The sequence below is a fragment of the Pseudopipra pipra genome, chromosome 6 (genome assembly GCF_036250125.1).
Source record: "Pseudopipra pipra isolate bDixPip1 chromosome 6, bDixPip1.hap1, whole genome shotgun sequence".
NCBI classification, from domain to species: domain Eukaryota; kingdom Metazoa; phylum Chordata; class Aves; order Passeriformes; family Pipridae; genus Pseudopipra; species Pseudopipra pipra.
In genome coordinates this window covers 55,645,159-55,662,459 of record NC_087554.1, presented here as the reverse complement: position 1 = coordinate 55,662,459, position 17,301 = coordinate 55,645,159, and the positions used below count along the sequence as shown (strand labels likewise).

Here is a 17,301-nt window from a genome sequence, read left to right as displayed (position 1 = left end):
GAGGAAATACCCATACAGGCGTCATGGAGCAGCAGCAGGGGAGGGAGAAGCCCTTGTGGCTGCACATGGCTCGTGTGAACGTGGCACTCTCACCAGAAGCAGGAGCACTGGAACCAGAACAGGTTGCTCTAGGAGCCTATGCAAACCTCATGCTGAGGAAGCTCCCTGGATCTAGGCTGGAGGCGTTTCAGTCCATTTTGGTAAAACCAGCTCCTGCTCTTCTGCTCTGCCCTCTCACACTCCTCTCACACCCCAAACCAGAAGTTGCCTTCTTCCAGATAGCCCAAGCCATAGAGGGTTTCTGGATCTTCACATTCTCCCAAAAGGATGTTCACTTGCCTTGGAGAGAGGAGGGTGCACTATTTGTGAGTTCATTCAAAGAGGACCTCTGTTCTTGGCATCCATGGAAATCTGTGGAAGCAAGGCTGCTCTTTACACCCTGTAAGAAGAGGCGTTTGTGCTATGACACATTGTGCTGTGTGTTCTAGGTTGTCCACTCCTGCCAGTGATGTGTACAGCATGTGCAGCATGATTGCATGAGCTGTATTTTATATATAATCCCTCACTGGCAACTCTTGCTTGCCTCTGACAAACACAAACCCACACCCACACCCACGGCTCCACGATACCACCCAGCCAAATAATAACCTGACTGTCCATACTAACTGGGTGCAAAAGTCCAGCCAAACTGGTCAGAACCCATTTCTGCACTGGTGAGATGTATTAAAATCCCCAGAGATCCCATCGCTGTTCTGGTCCAGGGTCGGACACACATGGTGGGTGGCCCCTAAAGAACTCTGAGCACTAAGTGGGGAAATGCCTGGGGCAACCAGGGTACTCGGAGGTACCAGAACCTGTATGGGGTTTAGGTAGAATGAATCATCTTCTGCTTTGGCCTTCTTTTTTAATAAGTGTTGGTGGTTTTACTGACTGAATGGGCAAACGTACCTTTAATTTATTTATATAATTATTTAATAAGTTCTGTTTCTCACCTATACACCCTCAATTATAAAAGTGAGAAACCTAACATCCTGCTACCTTCCTTTGCTAGGTAGAGTCTCAGAGAACAGGCTGAAGGCTCTGAAAGGTAGAAGAGTAAAGGTGCCCCGCAGTAAAATGGACAGATAGCACTACACAAGGTATAAGCAATGTATTCTTACTCTGTGAAGGTATGAAAGATGATTGAAGCATTAAAATCATAGAATTGGTTGTGAAATTATATAAGGGGAAGATTTAGGTTTATTAGAAGGATTAGTAATTAGTCCTTTGTTTCTATTGGTGGTCAAACTAAGTATTGCTTATATCATACTCTTTTGAGCTGCATGTATGTGACTACAGTAGTCCCATGTTTGGATTTTAAGGGATCACAGTCCAATAAATGGCAAGGAGCAGGTAGGTCTCCCAGTTGTTTGCAGTCAGCACAAACCTAATGAAAAGGACTGTGGCACCCACCAATGGGGCCTCACTGCAGCAGATGCAGTGACTGCACTGACACTGCTGAAACCTGGAGGAGCAGCACACTGTAACATGGAACTTGATGGCTTGAGCACCTTGTATAGCAGGCAGAGTTTTCTTGGAACAGGAAAGCAAATACTAGTCACTTGATAGTGTCAAACAAAGAGGGCAGCACAAAAGGAGACATAATGCCAGAGGTGACTGTAAGAGACAAAGAGCTGGTCTGGGAGGAAGTGAAGATGAAGGGTAAGCTTGTGGGAGGACATAAAAGGGTGTGCTGTTTGCATGGCAGAATATGGAAGATCATGAATGCTCTGGTAATGAGAGGGAGATTATATTTCAGGGAGGTTCTACTTTGAAAAAATGGAGTTATGAAAAATGCCTGGGAGGCGCTATCATTATTATCGATCAATATCCCTGTGCTTCTTTGGCAAAAGGTCCTAATACTTTCTTGCCAGTACCTTATTCCACAGGTAATGTGGAAGTGCATGGGACAACCAAAAGTACTATTCCTTGAACAACAACAAGTTTTATCTGACAGTTCTAGATTTAAATCCAGCACACAAACTATGCTTGGACATGGAGCTTACCATTTCTCTGCTTACCATTTTTACCTTTGTCACTATTCCCCTGCTGATTTGCTATTCTTGCTCATTGATGCTCACCTAAAAATAGATTTGCAGTCTCTTCAACATAGACCTGGAGTCTGACATGTCCTGTAAAGTACCTTTCATATTCTTGGGCCTGGTAAACAGAACAAAAAAAAAGAAAAAAAAATCTCTGCAAGTGGATTTTCTCCCACCCTGGGAAATCAGCATTCCATATGTTCATAGCAAACACTGATGGGGCAACTTCGTGTTTACTTTAGTTGGTTCAAACTGATTTGTCAATATAGCAGCCCACTGCATGTCACATGTGAACATAATAATAGCTTGATACTAACTTGCTTTGCAGTAATAAACACCTTAAGAGATGGCCTAATGCTTCCTCATAAATAGGAAGCCTTTTGAGCTTATTGCCTAAATAACATCAAGTGATTTGTAGAGAAACGTACAGGGTGGGATGTTTTCCCAACCAAGAACTTCCAGAAAGATCACTGTGGATTTACTATTCAGTAGTTAAATTAATAAAGACATGATAGAAATTAAAATAGGGATAAGAGCTTCTTATGAAGCCAAGAATTCACATTTTATTGGAAAATGCCACCCTTGTATGCATAAAATTTAAATTAAATCCAAAACTATCAATTTAGCTGGAGAGGGGTTTGTATCTCATGTACCTAAACAGAGAGTTCAATGTCCCTGAGCACTACAGAGGTTACATACCAATTTACTGTGTAATACCACTCTTCACCAGTTTCCTTGTTAACATCTTGTTCATTCCAGAAGTTAACTGTGTAAATTACATTATACAAATTTTTTTTTCCTTTTTGGCAGAAGTTTTCAAGTAAAACTCTGTCTGTATTCAGTAGCACAACAGTGAGCAGTGGCATATAAATAACACTACAGATTTTCTGGTTTCTCCTTCAAATTTTCAATTTAATTGTTAAACACATCAGTTCTTTTAATAACAGGACTAGAATAAGGAGACCTCAAGGCTTTGCACATTTGTAGGTTCGTTCAGTGCATCAGCAGTTGCAAAAAGAAAAAAAAAAAGAGTGAGTGCAGAGATGGTGTGTGAGCTGTCACACAGATATGTCCTGGGAGATCTGTCCACCTCTGCATCGAGCTTAATATTAGGGAGAAGCTTCAACTCTGGCCATAAAAAACATTAGGAAAAGCACATTGCAAGCAATGAGGAGGTACTTCTGCAGCCACGATGTACATTATACTTTGTCATGAGTTTCCACTGGAAGCTTAGGAGGACCAGCATCGAGATGGCAGTTGGAAATTTGCACATGAGAAATGGAATCCACCAAGTCCTGTTTTGCAATCAACCCTGGATAAACAGTCTCTGTAGCATTTTTACCAAATTTCAGGAAAGTTTGGTCTCATGGTTACATTTTTATCTCCTCACAACCAAGTCTTCTTTTTTTTGTGTGTTGCTTTGTTTTGAATTTGAAATAAAAATACAAATTAAATAGCCAGTGAACACAATTGTGACATGACCAATTCTTAATGCTTCAGTTCCCAGGTGTCTTACTCTATAAGGGCTGACTTCTATAAAATATCAGCCATGTTTTGTTCTACCATGAAGTTTCAGGCTAGACCCTGGAAGCTGACACTTGAAATCACCCACTTTTTTTTTTTAATATTTCATCCAAGCAATTCATGTTTAAGATTAGCTACTGTGCACTAAATCTGCTTTAAAAACTTCATAATTGATTGCAATGCCTAATTGTGATAGCCACCAAAAACCTTGATTTTTCACGTTCACCCACCAGCACTTTTTTCAGAGTTGGCCGAATTACGTGTCCTGTGCCATAAACCCACGAGAAAGGAAGTAATTACTCATTATTTGACCATCTATTGAGATTTCCCAAGTATTTGCTGGTTAAAGCTATTGAAGATACAGTCAGACTGAGACTTTGCACTGACGTTGCATGGCAGTTTTTAGCAGCATGTCATATTTCCGGTTTTATGTCCTTGAATGTAGAACTTTCCAACAGGGGTGAATGGTGACATAGCTGTGGGCAGAGAGCTTGGTCAAAGTGGTCCAAGTAAATAAAGTAACTTACTTCACATCACACTCTTGTCAGATAGTAGAGATAACAGGCCTGTTGTCTTTGCCCTGAAGCTCTGGAGTTCTACAGGATTCAACAGAGATCTTTGCTGGATGCCTCAAGAGTGCTGGAATCATGTCATCCCAAACTGACTCTTAAGGGGAATTAGAAATTCATATGCACCACAGAAAGGGTATGATGCACTGAAATCCCAGTTTTACTGAAATCCCAATTTGGGCCCTGGTCACAAAGATCCACAGCAAAACATATCCAGGGAGGAAGCCACACACCCTGGAAGATGCAAGACATCAGCATCTTGCAGCTTCTTGCACATGACAGGACTAATTTACAACTGTCTGTTCTAATTGCGATAACTCCTTATCTCTCAGCAAAAGATTGCCATTAAGATTCCTTTTTCTTCACCCTGAAATTCTTTTCTTTGCTATATGTGACCATTGCTACTGAATTGCCATGATCGTCATTCCCCTTCTATGCTAATAATTAATCATTTCATGTTAAGTAATTGGAAATCAAGGTGTAGAAATAACCAGCTGATGTAAACAAACACTACTGTCATTCTCTTGCCCCTTTCTTAGCACCTTTCTCTGTGTGGAGTCTCATGTAATTTCACTTGTAAGCTCTTAAAACCAGGATCTGTGACTGGTGAACACCAAGCATGAGAGCCTAATGGGATCTACAACAGTGGCACTAGAGAAGAAACACATTATTTGTGCACATAAACATGTAATAATGAGGCTTATCTGTACTCAGAAGTGCTGCATAGGATACTTAGCAGGCAGTTTTGGCCACGTAATATCTCCCCTGGCCACCATTCTTCTGGTCCCATGTTGAAGCTGAGAAGATGTGAAGGAATACCATGGCTTGAGAGAGGGGTTATTTATTGCTATGATATTTACTGCTGCTGCAAGGCAGGGAATTACCTCTCAGCCTTTTCCTGTCCCGTTGTGCAACGTGCCACGCATCAGGTCGCGCGATGCCGAAGCCTGGCGGTGCCTGTGCGCAGAGGAGGCTGCAGAGCGAAGCTGCAGGATATTGTTGGTTGGCGCCTTCCCATGGATTTGGCTGACGTCTCCCTCTGATGTGCAGCATCCTGGAGTGGGAGGGAGGTGCCGGTGTGAAGCTCAAAACGCCAGTGGGAGTGCAGAAGATATGCACTGGCTGAGCGTGTCCCAACAGGAGAGCCTTGGCGGGGCTGGGTGAGGGGGAGAGGGGCACTGCCCCTGCCCTGCCTGCAGAGCCTGCGAGGAGCATGGGCCCCAGTTGTTATATCCTCCTGGTACATCAGCAGCAGTTGTGGTCAGACAACAACATAGATTTGGACATCAAGGACCAAATCCTTTGACCGTGAGATTTGTATCAACTCTTCCAAACAGAGCCACGTTAAGTAGTGCTGTTTTGTGTGCTCCACGCCAGACATTTCATTTTTTTGCCATGATTCGGGATACTTGCCTCAGCTACACTTTTGAGATGTAGGCTTCTGCCTCTTCCCATTCAGCTGATCAGAGGTAAACAAATGTATGTATAATTAAGTTTCTAAAGTAATTTCCAGGTAGACACTTTGCAAAATAATAAATCTGGTAGTACCAGATTTTATTCTGACTCATAGACTATCTAAGATGGCAACATTCGAGTCCCACAGATTCATTTGTATGGCTCAGTAGAGTACTTTACATACCTTATAAGCCTTCTACATTAGTAGCTTTTCTAAAAGAGTCACTAAAATTAAAGTGTTGGTACAACCATGCAATCAAACACCACTGTGTCATAAAACACTGTTAAAGAATCATGGGAAGACTAGTCTTACTAGTCTAGAAGATGATTATACTGCTGATAGAGTCCACTTGGAAGAGACACAAACATATCAGCAATGCTTGTGATAACATATGCTGGGCACATTTGATCAGTTCTTTATAAATTTCTTGTTTTCACCCATCATACAATTACTTCAGGTTTATCTCAGTGAATAACAAATTGTATTGCTGGAAACTAAAAGCATTTTGTTTCTTAATTGCTGTAATACATCCTATGCAGGGATCAGCATAGCTGCCTGGACAAGTGGATTACACCTGTGGCTGCATTTGATCATGCTCTAGATCCATTTATGCTTTGTGTGTAAGTGGAACTAGGCACACTTTGTTGTCTATGACCAAGGGATACATTTCCCTCCTTGACTCATCTCACTACTTGAACAAGCCTTAAAAATGGAGAAATCTTCCAACTAGATCATAATCTTTTTGGAAGCATACCAGTAGATCACACCATTCAGAAGACTGCAAATAAAGAAACTCTGATTCAAGGAGGGGTTTAGTTCCAGATGAGAGATTTCATTATCACTCACTGCTGAACAGCAAAATCCTTGTATGAGACAACTGAGACATGCTACAGTATAGTAACTCTAAGTTAAGACGTGCAGAACTGGAGTTATTTAGCAATTTAAGGAGAAGGAGCAGATACTGAAGCTTTGCTGAACAGCTGATTTAATTCAGCAAGTACCGATCAGACACAACCAATCTGTCAGGGTCTCAGCCAGCCTTGTCAGATGTTAACAGTTTACCATGAGGACATGGAATAAGAGAGTGAGCACATGCTGATTTTTTAAATAATTAAGAATGCCCTTCCATGACAAAAGCTTTATAAGAGATCTCCAAACAGAAACTTAATATTTTCAGCCATCAGTAAAAAAAGAAAGTGGTTGCATTCAGGAAAGGAAAGCTGTAGCTCAAATCAGACAGGAACTTGGACATGTTAGTTGTGCAAATCTCTGCCTTCTGCAGTGTTAGAGAAGTGCTGACATAGGCCAAGTAGTTCCTATCCCTTGGCAGTATTAGCTGGATCATTAGGAAAAAGAAACAAAGTGGAAGCTGGGTGTTGTCTTTCAAGTGAAGAAAGCTGTAGAATTGATGTAATGTTTGACTTTTAGAGGAGGCATTCATACTGTCTCCTCTGTGGAGAGGCAGCAGATGTTCCAGTACCAGCTTTCATTTCCAGAACATCACTGCAACTTAAAAGATTCAACACTGGAAATAAATCCAACGTTGGTGCAGCAGTTACGAGTCCCACATTACTGATTATGCCTTTACGCTGTTCTATAGTCACTGCTGAAATTGCAGGCAACAGGATGGTCCCAGACCCGCTGGAGTCTCTCTGAGGCTCGCACAGGTGCAGGCTGTCTCCGGAGCTTGTGCACTTCCCTGGCATGGCATTTCACCTGGTGGTGATTCTGCAGTGCAAGGAAAACTACAGCCCCATCACTTGCATTACTACACTGAGACTGGAAGAGAATGGGAGCCACTGCCGTGTCCTAGCAGAAATTAAAATGCCATCTTTACGTTCCAATTAAGTACTGAGACTAAAAAATATCACAAGCCTTTCTGCACAAAAAAAAAAAAAAAGCAAAAGTAACTTTATCCAGCTTCCACCGTGCCATTCCAATGGGTACTGTGTCTGAAATACCAAGCACAGATCTGCAGATGATCCTCACAGTATGTGCTAGATCTCCCAAACTGTACTTGGATGTAGACATGGAAGGGTGCATGGACCTCATGGGTGACTGGAGTTAAAGCTGTTTGAGAAGTTGTGAAACCGACCCACAGTTAGTCCTGGCAATGGAATGAGGGTGTTTGCATTAGTATTGGCCCTGTACAGCTCCTTAATCTGCAACCCTTTACTGAGCAGAAGATTGCTGGATAAAAAGAGGTGCATTAGATCTTTTTAAGAATGATCTGAAGGAGAAAAATTAGGATGTTTAAAAAAATTAAGCTGCCTCTGGAATGTCTAGCATACTTTTAACTAATGAAAGACACTCTGTTGCTTGCAGCAACTGAAATAGGTAGAAACAAATAGGAACAATTTTCATCCCTTACTAATATTAAGATTTTACTTTTGAGCAATAACTATGCAAAGCTTAAGGGTTACTACACACAAATAGATTCATCATAAGACTGGGAGTTATCACAGGAAGTATAATTATGATTATTAAATCCACTGCATGAAGCAAAAGGTGTTGTAGATGAACAAGACAAAAACAGGATCTCCAAAGTGTTACTGAAGTTCGTCCCCAACACCGAATCAAGAGCTGAAATTTCTGGTCTTGGGTGGGTGATTCTTGCCACTTTTTAAATCACAGCACTCTAGACACAGTTTCTCTTAACACTTGCAGACTGTTCACAGTTCTTGAATGAAATTTTGACATATATAAAAGAGATCCAGTTCTCCCTCAGATAAACATTAAATTTACCTTCATATGTCTGCCATTAAAACATATTGGTCTATTCATAAGGCAAATCACAAATTTTCCAGAAGATTGCAGGAACTTTATCTTAGGCAAGATGACATATTAATAGGATATATGTTTCTGTAAAGCTGTGTCAGAAAGAAGCTAATACTGCTTTATCCTTACAGTAAACATGACCCAAACAATTTCCCTTTAGCTTTATGAGCTTTTAAATAAAAGTCTTACTGGATCACATCTGGAAATGTCTTTTGTGTCTTTACCTGGCTTATACACAGGACCGAAATGATTGGCCATTTTCTTACCTCTCCTGCAGTTTTACTGTTGAGACCTGTCGTTTCAGTAATTAGCACCAGAATGTCATTTTTTGTTCAAAAGAAAAAGTATGTTTTGTACTTCAGATGGATATTGTATTTTAGAAATATAAGAAGTTATTGTTTAGAAAGTTTTCTATAGATCAGATGACCTTTTATTGAAAAGTATGAGGAGAATATTGACACTTCAGTATATGTTGCAGTCAGCCATTTTGGTACAGAAATAAAGAATGGATGCTGTTATAGACAAATGATTGCATCTGAGAGTCATTGAAAAATAGAAAATATTCCAATGCCAAGAAAGTCACTTGCAGAGAAGACTATCAAGGGATTGACTAGATAGTTCAGTGCATCAACATTTAGACTGCTGACAAGGCAAGAGCTAAGATAATAGGTCTGAATACCATAGGAAGAAGAGTCTGTGCATGATTTTACTCCTGACGGTAAAAATTTTCACACACATTACTTTGCTACATACATCACCTTTATGTACTTACAGATAAGACACCAGAAAGATAATAAATTTGATGCCTGATTTTGGATGTTAGATCTCATTTACTTTATTCTGTATTCATTTTATTCAATCTAAGGCATGTTTATTGCAATGTAATATCAGCTATTTAATAATGAGACAGCATAGTTGTAATTTTTGTGACTGTAGTGAAGAGGTGCACTACTCTTCATATTAATCAAGCATTTTTATGGTTTGGTTTTGTTTTTAACTGGAGTGTATACAGCATTTTCTTAGACTACATGCACAGTTACCTTGTTTTAGTGGGATCTAACATGCAACATACCTTGGGAATCTTTTAATACTAACAGGCTGAGCAAGTAGTCCATGCAGCTTTTCTCTATGATAAGAATATCTGTGGGAAGATTGAATAGTATAAAGAGGAAAAAGAAAAAACTATCTGCACTTCAAAGATTCCCTTCAGATGAAGCAGATAGAAAATCCCCATAGATTACTGCAGAAGCTGTAGGTGAAATTAAAAGTTGCCATCTCCAGTATGTGCATTTGACTGAATTATTCTCTATGTTTACATATTCTACGGCAGACACAGCTGTAAAGATATGTATTGCTTTCTTTCTTTAGTTTGAAAGTGTTCAGACTTTAAACTTGGGGTCTGTTAATACTGAGATCCCATTTACAGTCCAAAGAATTTTGTGTCCAGCATGTAGCAATCTTGATTATATTCCGGTCAGGATGTGGGAAAGATGCTATTAGAAATAAAACAATCAATTCACTTAGGCAGTCCCACAAACATGCTTTATGGCATCTGCCTCCTACTCATTTCAAGTGAGGTTTTATAGTGACACATTGGTGAAGATTAGTACACAACTGCAGGCAGATGCCCATGACTGATTCAATTGTTTGCACTGACACTCACAATTGCTGTAATTGCAACTGAAGTGATACAAGTCGTTGCAAAAAACCAGACCAAGTGAAATCAACATTGTTCCTCAGAGATTTTATTAGTTGTAACCCAGAAATGCACAATCCACTGTTTTTCCTTGGTATGAAATCACCACAGCATTTCCATTTGCTATGCCTGCAATACTGTTAGTGAGCTAACATAAGAATATTCAAAAGGCCTCTTAAAAAACAGAATTTGTACAGGAATGACAATATATTCCAGCGTCACTTGTTTAAAAGAATTTCTTTTCAAAAAAAGTGATTAAAAGATAAAGCAGCAGATAATTTTTAGCAAAACAATGTGATTCTAAATAAAGAACCATTCTAAGCTCTAGCTTGCCTGTATGCCCCAAGCACAGCTACCATTGTTCCTTTCCTCTTTTTCTCCCATTAGGACTTAACACCACGAATGGTTCAAGTCGGTATTTCTGATGATGACTGAACATCTTCTGCAGCCTCTGGAGAAAGAGAAAATGGATGTTTAGAATTAGGCAGTATCCAGAACCTTCCTGAGAACAGATTACCTTGTAGCCTGCCAAGCCAGTTCTCATGCGGTACTGAAGACTTCCTTCAGTCCGCCTACACTACTAGTGGCTCAGTCCAAAGGAATTATGAGGTGATCCATGAAAGAGCTGAGGATTTAACACATTCGCTCCCTACTTACAAAACAAAAGTAATTTTTGCAGACCTATTCCACTGAAAATGGAAGTCCCTTTGCAATATAACTCATATTCTGAAGGTATTTTCGGCATCGTCATCCTGAACACTGGAAGACTTGAGACTGTGATTATATCTAATTCCTCTATATCAGCTGAAACCAAAGAAAACACCAGAACTTCAAAGCAAAGCAAAAAAACTGTGTCCCATGTTCATGTAGCCCAGTACACAGTGAATCAAAAATGCTGTTGTTCCAAGTGCAGTCCCCACTAACATCTCTCAAGTTGGACACGAGATTGGCCAGATAGCCACTCGTGCAGCAAAACCTTTAACTACAGTTTGTGTTAACACATCCCAATATTTAAATTTGGACTAGACTTGCCAATATACTAGAGAAGAGATATCTAAATCAAAAATGTATTGCATCAGAAAGGAGCTCTGAGAAATGGAAGGCGAGTGTTTTAAATGCTTCCAGTTATGGCACAGCACTGGAGAAGGTCAAACACCCAAACAAGGCCCCTTAGAGATATTTGTCAGATTTGATGCTCTGAACACAAGGCACACACCTGCCTCACATGGACATGTCCAGGGAAACACACCTTGGATGACGGCAGCCCAAAAGAGATTCCATGCAGCGAGTCCATGTCAGGGACAACCAGGCAGCTGCATCCAAGGTCTGAGCAAGAGGGAGACCATGGCACTGCCCTATCCTGCACTCAGAGTTGTGATCTCCTTGCAGCTGTACTGGGGAAGGGAACGCTCCCGCACTGGGGGCACAGCAGAGACCCAGGCCTGGCATCGTGTCTGGTAAAAGGCATTTCCTCTGTAGTGCAAGCAAGACAGAGGGGCAATTTATTGCAACAGGCCAAAGGGACAACACATTGTTGCCCTCAGTGGTTTTATTTGGTAGTTTTTACATTCCCAACCAAGTTCAGAACCACACTGTGGAATGCACAAAAACACCATTCCAGGTTCAGGCAGGAAGAGGAATAAACATTAGCCCCACTCTACAAGGAAGGATTAAAGTACCCAGAGTCCTATCAGAAACCAAGACAGGGACTGCAGCTGAACCAAGATGTCCCAGGGTGAACTAGACAAAATCCCTCTTCATATGCGTGTATGTTGAGCTGTACATTCCAGAACTCCAGTACTTGAGAACTAGATCTTACCTTCTTCAGTGCTTTTGTCTAAGGAAGTCAAGAACCTCCTTCTGTCCTGTAGCCTCTGCCTGTAAGTAGAGATGTGAATTAAGTCTTGCCATCCTGTGCACCAGGACATGCAAATACTTACTTGTGGGAAGTAAGAGTATGTTACCACAAAATAATTAAAATCCAATTTAAATTTTAATTCCTCTGACATTGATGAGAAAAATTCTGGCTCCAACTATTTATTGCTTCACAAGAGCACCAGATTTGAGTTTGTAACAAATTCTAATCCAGTTTATAATCCACAAAGCAACATTTATTTTTCCTAAATGAATATTATCCGACAGTGCACGTTATTACTCACTCAGCTAGCACGCCATACGGAGTACAGCACAACTTACTACTTGTAAGGGATTCCTGCCATCATAACCAGTTTGCTCCAGGTCTGCACCAGCTAGGTACCAGGCATACAACCCATCCACATCGCCTGTAGCTGCAAGGCTGGAAAAAGAATAATTAATATTGGTTCTAAATCTTTCCATTTCAGTGAGCTCCTGGATCCTGTCAATTAGCTCAGCAGGCAAATGCTGAACCAGAACAGGCTCAACATGGCTGCCAGGGTAGAGAGGTAAGGAACACTATTACAACAGTTTTGAAGAGCTGAGCAAGCAACACAGCTTGATGAATCAGTTCCTTAAATTAATAGGGCTGTGCTATAAGTACTTACAACAGGCTAGTTTCACATAGTGGGTGTGACTATGACCAAAGGGGAAAAAAAAGTCATGCAGTTTCATATTTCACAACACAATATTTATCTCATGAAATGAGTTGGGGGGAGGGCAACAGCTAAATCAAGATACAGCTGAGTAAGTGAGAGCACAAGCAGATGGGCCACTAATCCACAGGACTTACTTAAAACCACTAAAAAACCCCCTTCACAAGTTTGCATAACTACGTTTGCTATCAGAAGTTATGACAGCACATTTATGTGATATCATCTGGACAGTAACACAGCTATATGTTTTGAATTTTACAAGATAATTTGTAAGGTTTAAATGGGCAGCAAGCAAAAAAAAAAGGCATTTTAAGGATGACCTCTATCTTCCACATGTAACAAGCAATAGAAAGGATCAAAGTTAAAGTTTTCAGAGGAATATACACCAGGTTATTTCTTCGCACATCTCCTGGTAGACTAATCCATAATACTTAAGGTTCATTTTTAACTTTCATTTTGGTAAAAGGCCTGTACATATGCAAAAGCATGACAGTCTGTACCAAGCCTGCAGACAGCCTGAACTGATGGGAAGGCTGGGAGGGCAACCTTCAGTCTCCTCAGGATAGCAGCATCTGTGAGGCTTCAGACCTCACCTCTGCTGTGAGCTTGCAGATTGTTTCAGCAGAACCATGCTGATAATCATCAAGTGAGGTTGAATCTCATTAAGAGAGGGGGAGCCCTCCCCACCCTTATTAAGTTCAGAGTTTGCTGCCTTAAACAGTGCTCGCTGGGGCTGAAAGGCATTGTGCTGGCATCAGGGATGGAGGTGGTGATGGGCTCTTGAATATAATAACCAAGCCAGGCAGAGCTGGTGAAGAGTGGAGACGGCTCAAAGATGCAAGGGGCAGACAGTCAGGTAAACTCATGGAAGAAACCATGAAAGCAGGGCTGCAACATTCACTTCTCTGCTAGGTTGAAATCACTTCTCTTGTTGATTAAATCTCTTAAGTACCTGGAAATATGTTTTCAGGGGAGTGGAAGCCTCTAATTGCAGCAGTCTGAGGAGAAAGTCAGAGAGAGGCTTCTGCTTGCAGCAGTCCCAGAAGCTGGGCACGAAAAGAGAAAGCAAATAGTCTCTGTGTTCCTCTATGCAACCCCCCAGATGACCTCCAACTGGAGCCTTTGGGGGACAGGGAAGTGGTAGTCGGGTATTAAGAGGTTAACAGTGCTTCAGTCTGCCATCATGAAGGAAAGGATCATTAAATAATTAATGCAAACTGCCATCACAAAAATGGGGCCTCAGAAGCAATAAGGAAACAGAGGAAGGCAAAGGAGGTCCAACAGGAAGCTCAGTGGGAGGTCAGTAAGGAAACTGCAGGAAAGAAATGAGTATTAATAAAGAAAAAGTGTAAGCATTAGTAAAGCAAAGAAATTGCTTAGCAGCCACTTCTGGAGCACCTGAATTATCTTAGTTACAAAAACTAGTCTCTTGCTGTTAACACTGTAAGGTCACAGATTAAGGAACTAACAAAAAACAAACAAAGAGCCTAACTAGAGAGTTACAAGCATCACCAACACTGGACAGAAAAGCCCTGTATTTGCCAAACAGAATCTCATCATTCAGTCATATGCAAAGTGGAAACCACTTTGGGCAAAGACCAGCACTTTCAGAAATATTACCAATCTACATATCGAGGGCAATTCAGCTAGCACCAGTGTAAGCAACAAACAAGGACTGCTGCACTCACTTGAAAATTAACTGCCTAATAGCACCTGTTCAGAAAGAGCAATTTAACCCCCACTGCCATAGGTCAAACCTGTGAAGTGGTCTCCTTCCATGACATTAGAGCACTCCAAATACACAGAAGTATCTTCAATTTTGCAGCAGCCATTTACTGATCAAGTGAGAACTGTATTCTACGTGACCCAGAGAACATAAGGTGATGTAGCTTGTGAGAAAATTTAGATACTGCTCTAAATAGAAGACACCTACTTATTTACCAAATTGATAATCACCACAAAACATTTTCTCCAGTTCCAGATTTCCATAGTTGAGGCATACACATCTGTACTTCCTTTACACACTGTAAATGTACTCCATATACTCAAATATATACAGAGGACTTCTCAATTTACACTATAGGTACCATTCCAACTACAAATGCAACCTCTAAGCAGCAAGTCCATCACTTTTATATCATGAAATGGACTAAAGATAGCTTCAATATACACTTACCAGGATGTTTAAAACCTGCTTAGTGATAAAGAACTACCTAACACATTTTACTAAACTCTGAGTGATACTTTTTACAGCAGATAATCCTAGGCATGCTGCCTTATCAATACTCCTGCAGTCAGAAAAGAAATTATTATGTATCCATTTCACAATTTCAGTAGAGCTAATGTAGCCATGATGATGACAGAGCTAAGATATCAAGAACAGTGACAGTGCAATTATGCTCTCTGATTCTGTCTCACACCCCACCAGCATCAAGCTGCAGTTTAACATGTGCTCTGTTACTGCCAAGGTACCAGGAGTGAAGCTGGTCAGGTCTCAGAGGGTTTATAAGGACAAGGGCCAATGCAGTTCTAGATTTGGGAAGTAATAAATACTGTGAAATGACACCTTGGTGTTCCCTCCTGCCTCCTCAGGTACTAGGATTTCATCTTTCCCAGGGACACAAAGCTGTGCTTTTTCAGCAATGTTAGCAATTCTCCTTTTTTGGTGTCTATATAAAGTGATCAGGAAAGACTTCCTTTTTTTCAGGTGTATCATCACCCTGGCAGAAGAGAGAATCTTTTATCTACTTCTTTTTTTTTTTTTTTTTTCAAAGATGAAAATCCTCAAAAAAGAAGTTAAAAGTCCAGTGCAAAGAGTGTCTTGCATCCTGAACTAATTTGTGAGTGCTGCTCTTAGCCAGTGTCTCCACATCTATCTCAGCTGAGACAGACAGACTTCTTTGAAAGACAGCAGGCAGGAAGCTTGGTCCTAATTCCTGCTGAGACATATTTATCCTTCCTTCTCCAACCTTAGCCCTCAAGTCTATGTCAAATTGAAGAAGTATCTTATTCTGAAAGGTGCTGATTTTGAAAGGCTGCATCCTTGTATATAATATCATTTTATGAAATCTGAGAATATGAAAGAAAAAGCTGGTTTGGCTTTATGTCCTTGTTTAATTTTGTGAACTACAGACTTAAACAGAGTATCTCAATTCTATACAAATTTTTTCCTTTAAAAAACCAAACACAAATCAACTGTTTACCAACTCCAGAACTCCACAAGCTTTCAGAATAAGCCTGAGTGTTCCAATTTATGTCATCATGGTTTGGGTTTGCAGACAGATGACAATACTACTGCAATATGAGAAGATATTCTGACATTTTTAACAGATTACTAACATTGAGATCTCATTTCAAAACAAAGCCATGAACCAGATACCAAACATCAACAAAGTGATTCCAAAGCCAGACTACCACCTCTCACTTAAAATAAGACACCAGCAAATGAAATCATGGAAGATTTAATAACTAGATCATATTGGCTGCATCTATGTACATCTCCACTTCCTACACAAGAGTTCCCACTGATACTGTCCAGCTCTCAGTTCTGGCTGGTACTCCTTTCCCTCTCAAACATCACCAATACCAAAGGAACACATTTATTTTTATCTCCATAATCTTTCAACTGAACTATTCTATTCTAATATAAAATCATGAGTCTAAACAGAAGAGAGCTAAGGAGATGGTATTAGAACATAAAAATCACTGTTTATAGTCTTTTGTGAAAGTCAGTTTGTTCAAGGATTGCTAAGTAGCAAAGGGGAAAAACATGTTTATAGTTTCTTCTTCAGACAGAACTGTAAGGAGAAAAAGTTAAGTTAGCTAAGTGTAGGAACCAAGAGCTTATCAGAGAACAAGCAGCTTTTTCCTCCTAAGACCCAAGAAGTTGAAATCCTGCCTTGGTGACAAATTCAGGTTGGTAAAAATGCAGCTTAAGGCACATTACAAGACAGATGAGATGTAGAAAAATAGTTCAAATCAGACAAAGGGAAGATGTTATAAATAGCTTTTTCTTTAACTAGCTTGACCAGGTGAACATGTTGACTACCATGAAGGTGCCAGTGCCTGCAAAGAAAGGGCGTAAAAGGAGGAGGTAAGAAGTAGGAGAGAGAAGTGAGCCCAAGCATGCTGGAGAAATGAGCGTATCAGTAGGGTCATCTGAGGATACTGTAGAAGAAGTATCAGAGACATTTTGTCAAGAGGACAAACACCAGTACCTCAGATTTAATAACTTTTAGGCATCTAAATAATGCTCTGTGGAAAAAGTCCACTTTGGTGGAAGTGACTGTGCCAGGCCCTCTAAAACAGCAAGAGCAAAGGAAGCACTTAAGCTCTGCAGAAGCAGTGCAGGGAAGAGACACTGTTCACAGACTGTCTCTAAGCCTGACCACTGCCTGGCTGTGCTCCTGGTACAGGCCACGTGGTGATGCCTGTCCATGGACACACCTCTGACCACGGCCACCACTCCAGCTGCCAACCGGGAGAGAGCCACAGCCCCGGTTCCTGACCCACACCAATGTGCGAGAGCCTCTTCCCCTCTCATCCCGAGCACGGCACTCTGTGCTGAGTCCTCAGTCAGCCTCTGCACATGGGCACTCCCACCCCATTTGGAAGATCTGCATTGTTT

The 17,301-nt window shown here is 40.8% G+C and overlaps 1 protein-coding gene across 2 annotated transcripts in view; it reads right to left on the bottom strand.

Annotated features, from left to right (window-relative positions):
* Window positions 1-10,137: 10,137 nt before the first annotated feature.
* Window positions 10,138-17,301, bottom strand: part of ASPG (asparaginase) — a 47,307-nt gene continuing 40,143 nt past the window's right edge. For both annotated transcript variants that reach the window (XM_064659317.1, XM_064659318.1), the window contains exons 14-16: window positions 12,301-12,400; window positions 11,924-11,982; window positions 10,138-10,555 (exon numbers count right to left, since the gene is read on the bottom strand). In XM_064659317.1, coding sequence (XP_064515387.1) covers window positions 11,929-11,982; window positions 12,301-12,400 — 154 coding nt within the window. In that variant the 3' untranslated portion in view covers window positions 10,138-10,555; window positions 11,924-11,928. The remainder of the gene's footprint in view (window positions 10,556-11,923; window positions 11,983-12,300; window positions 12,401-17,301) is intronic.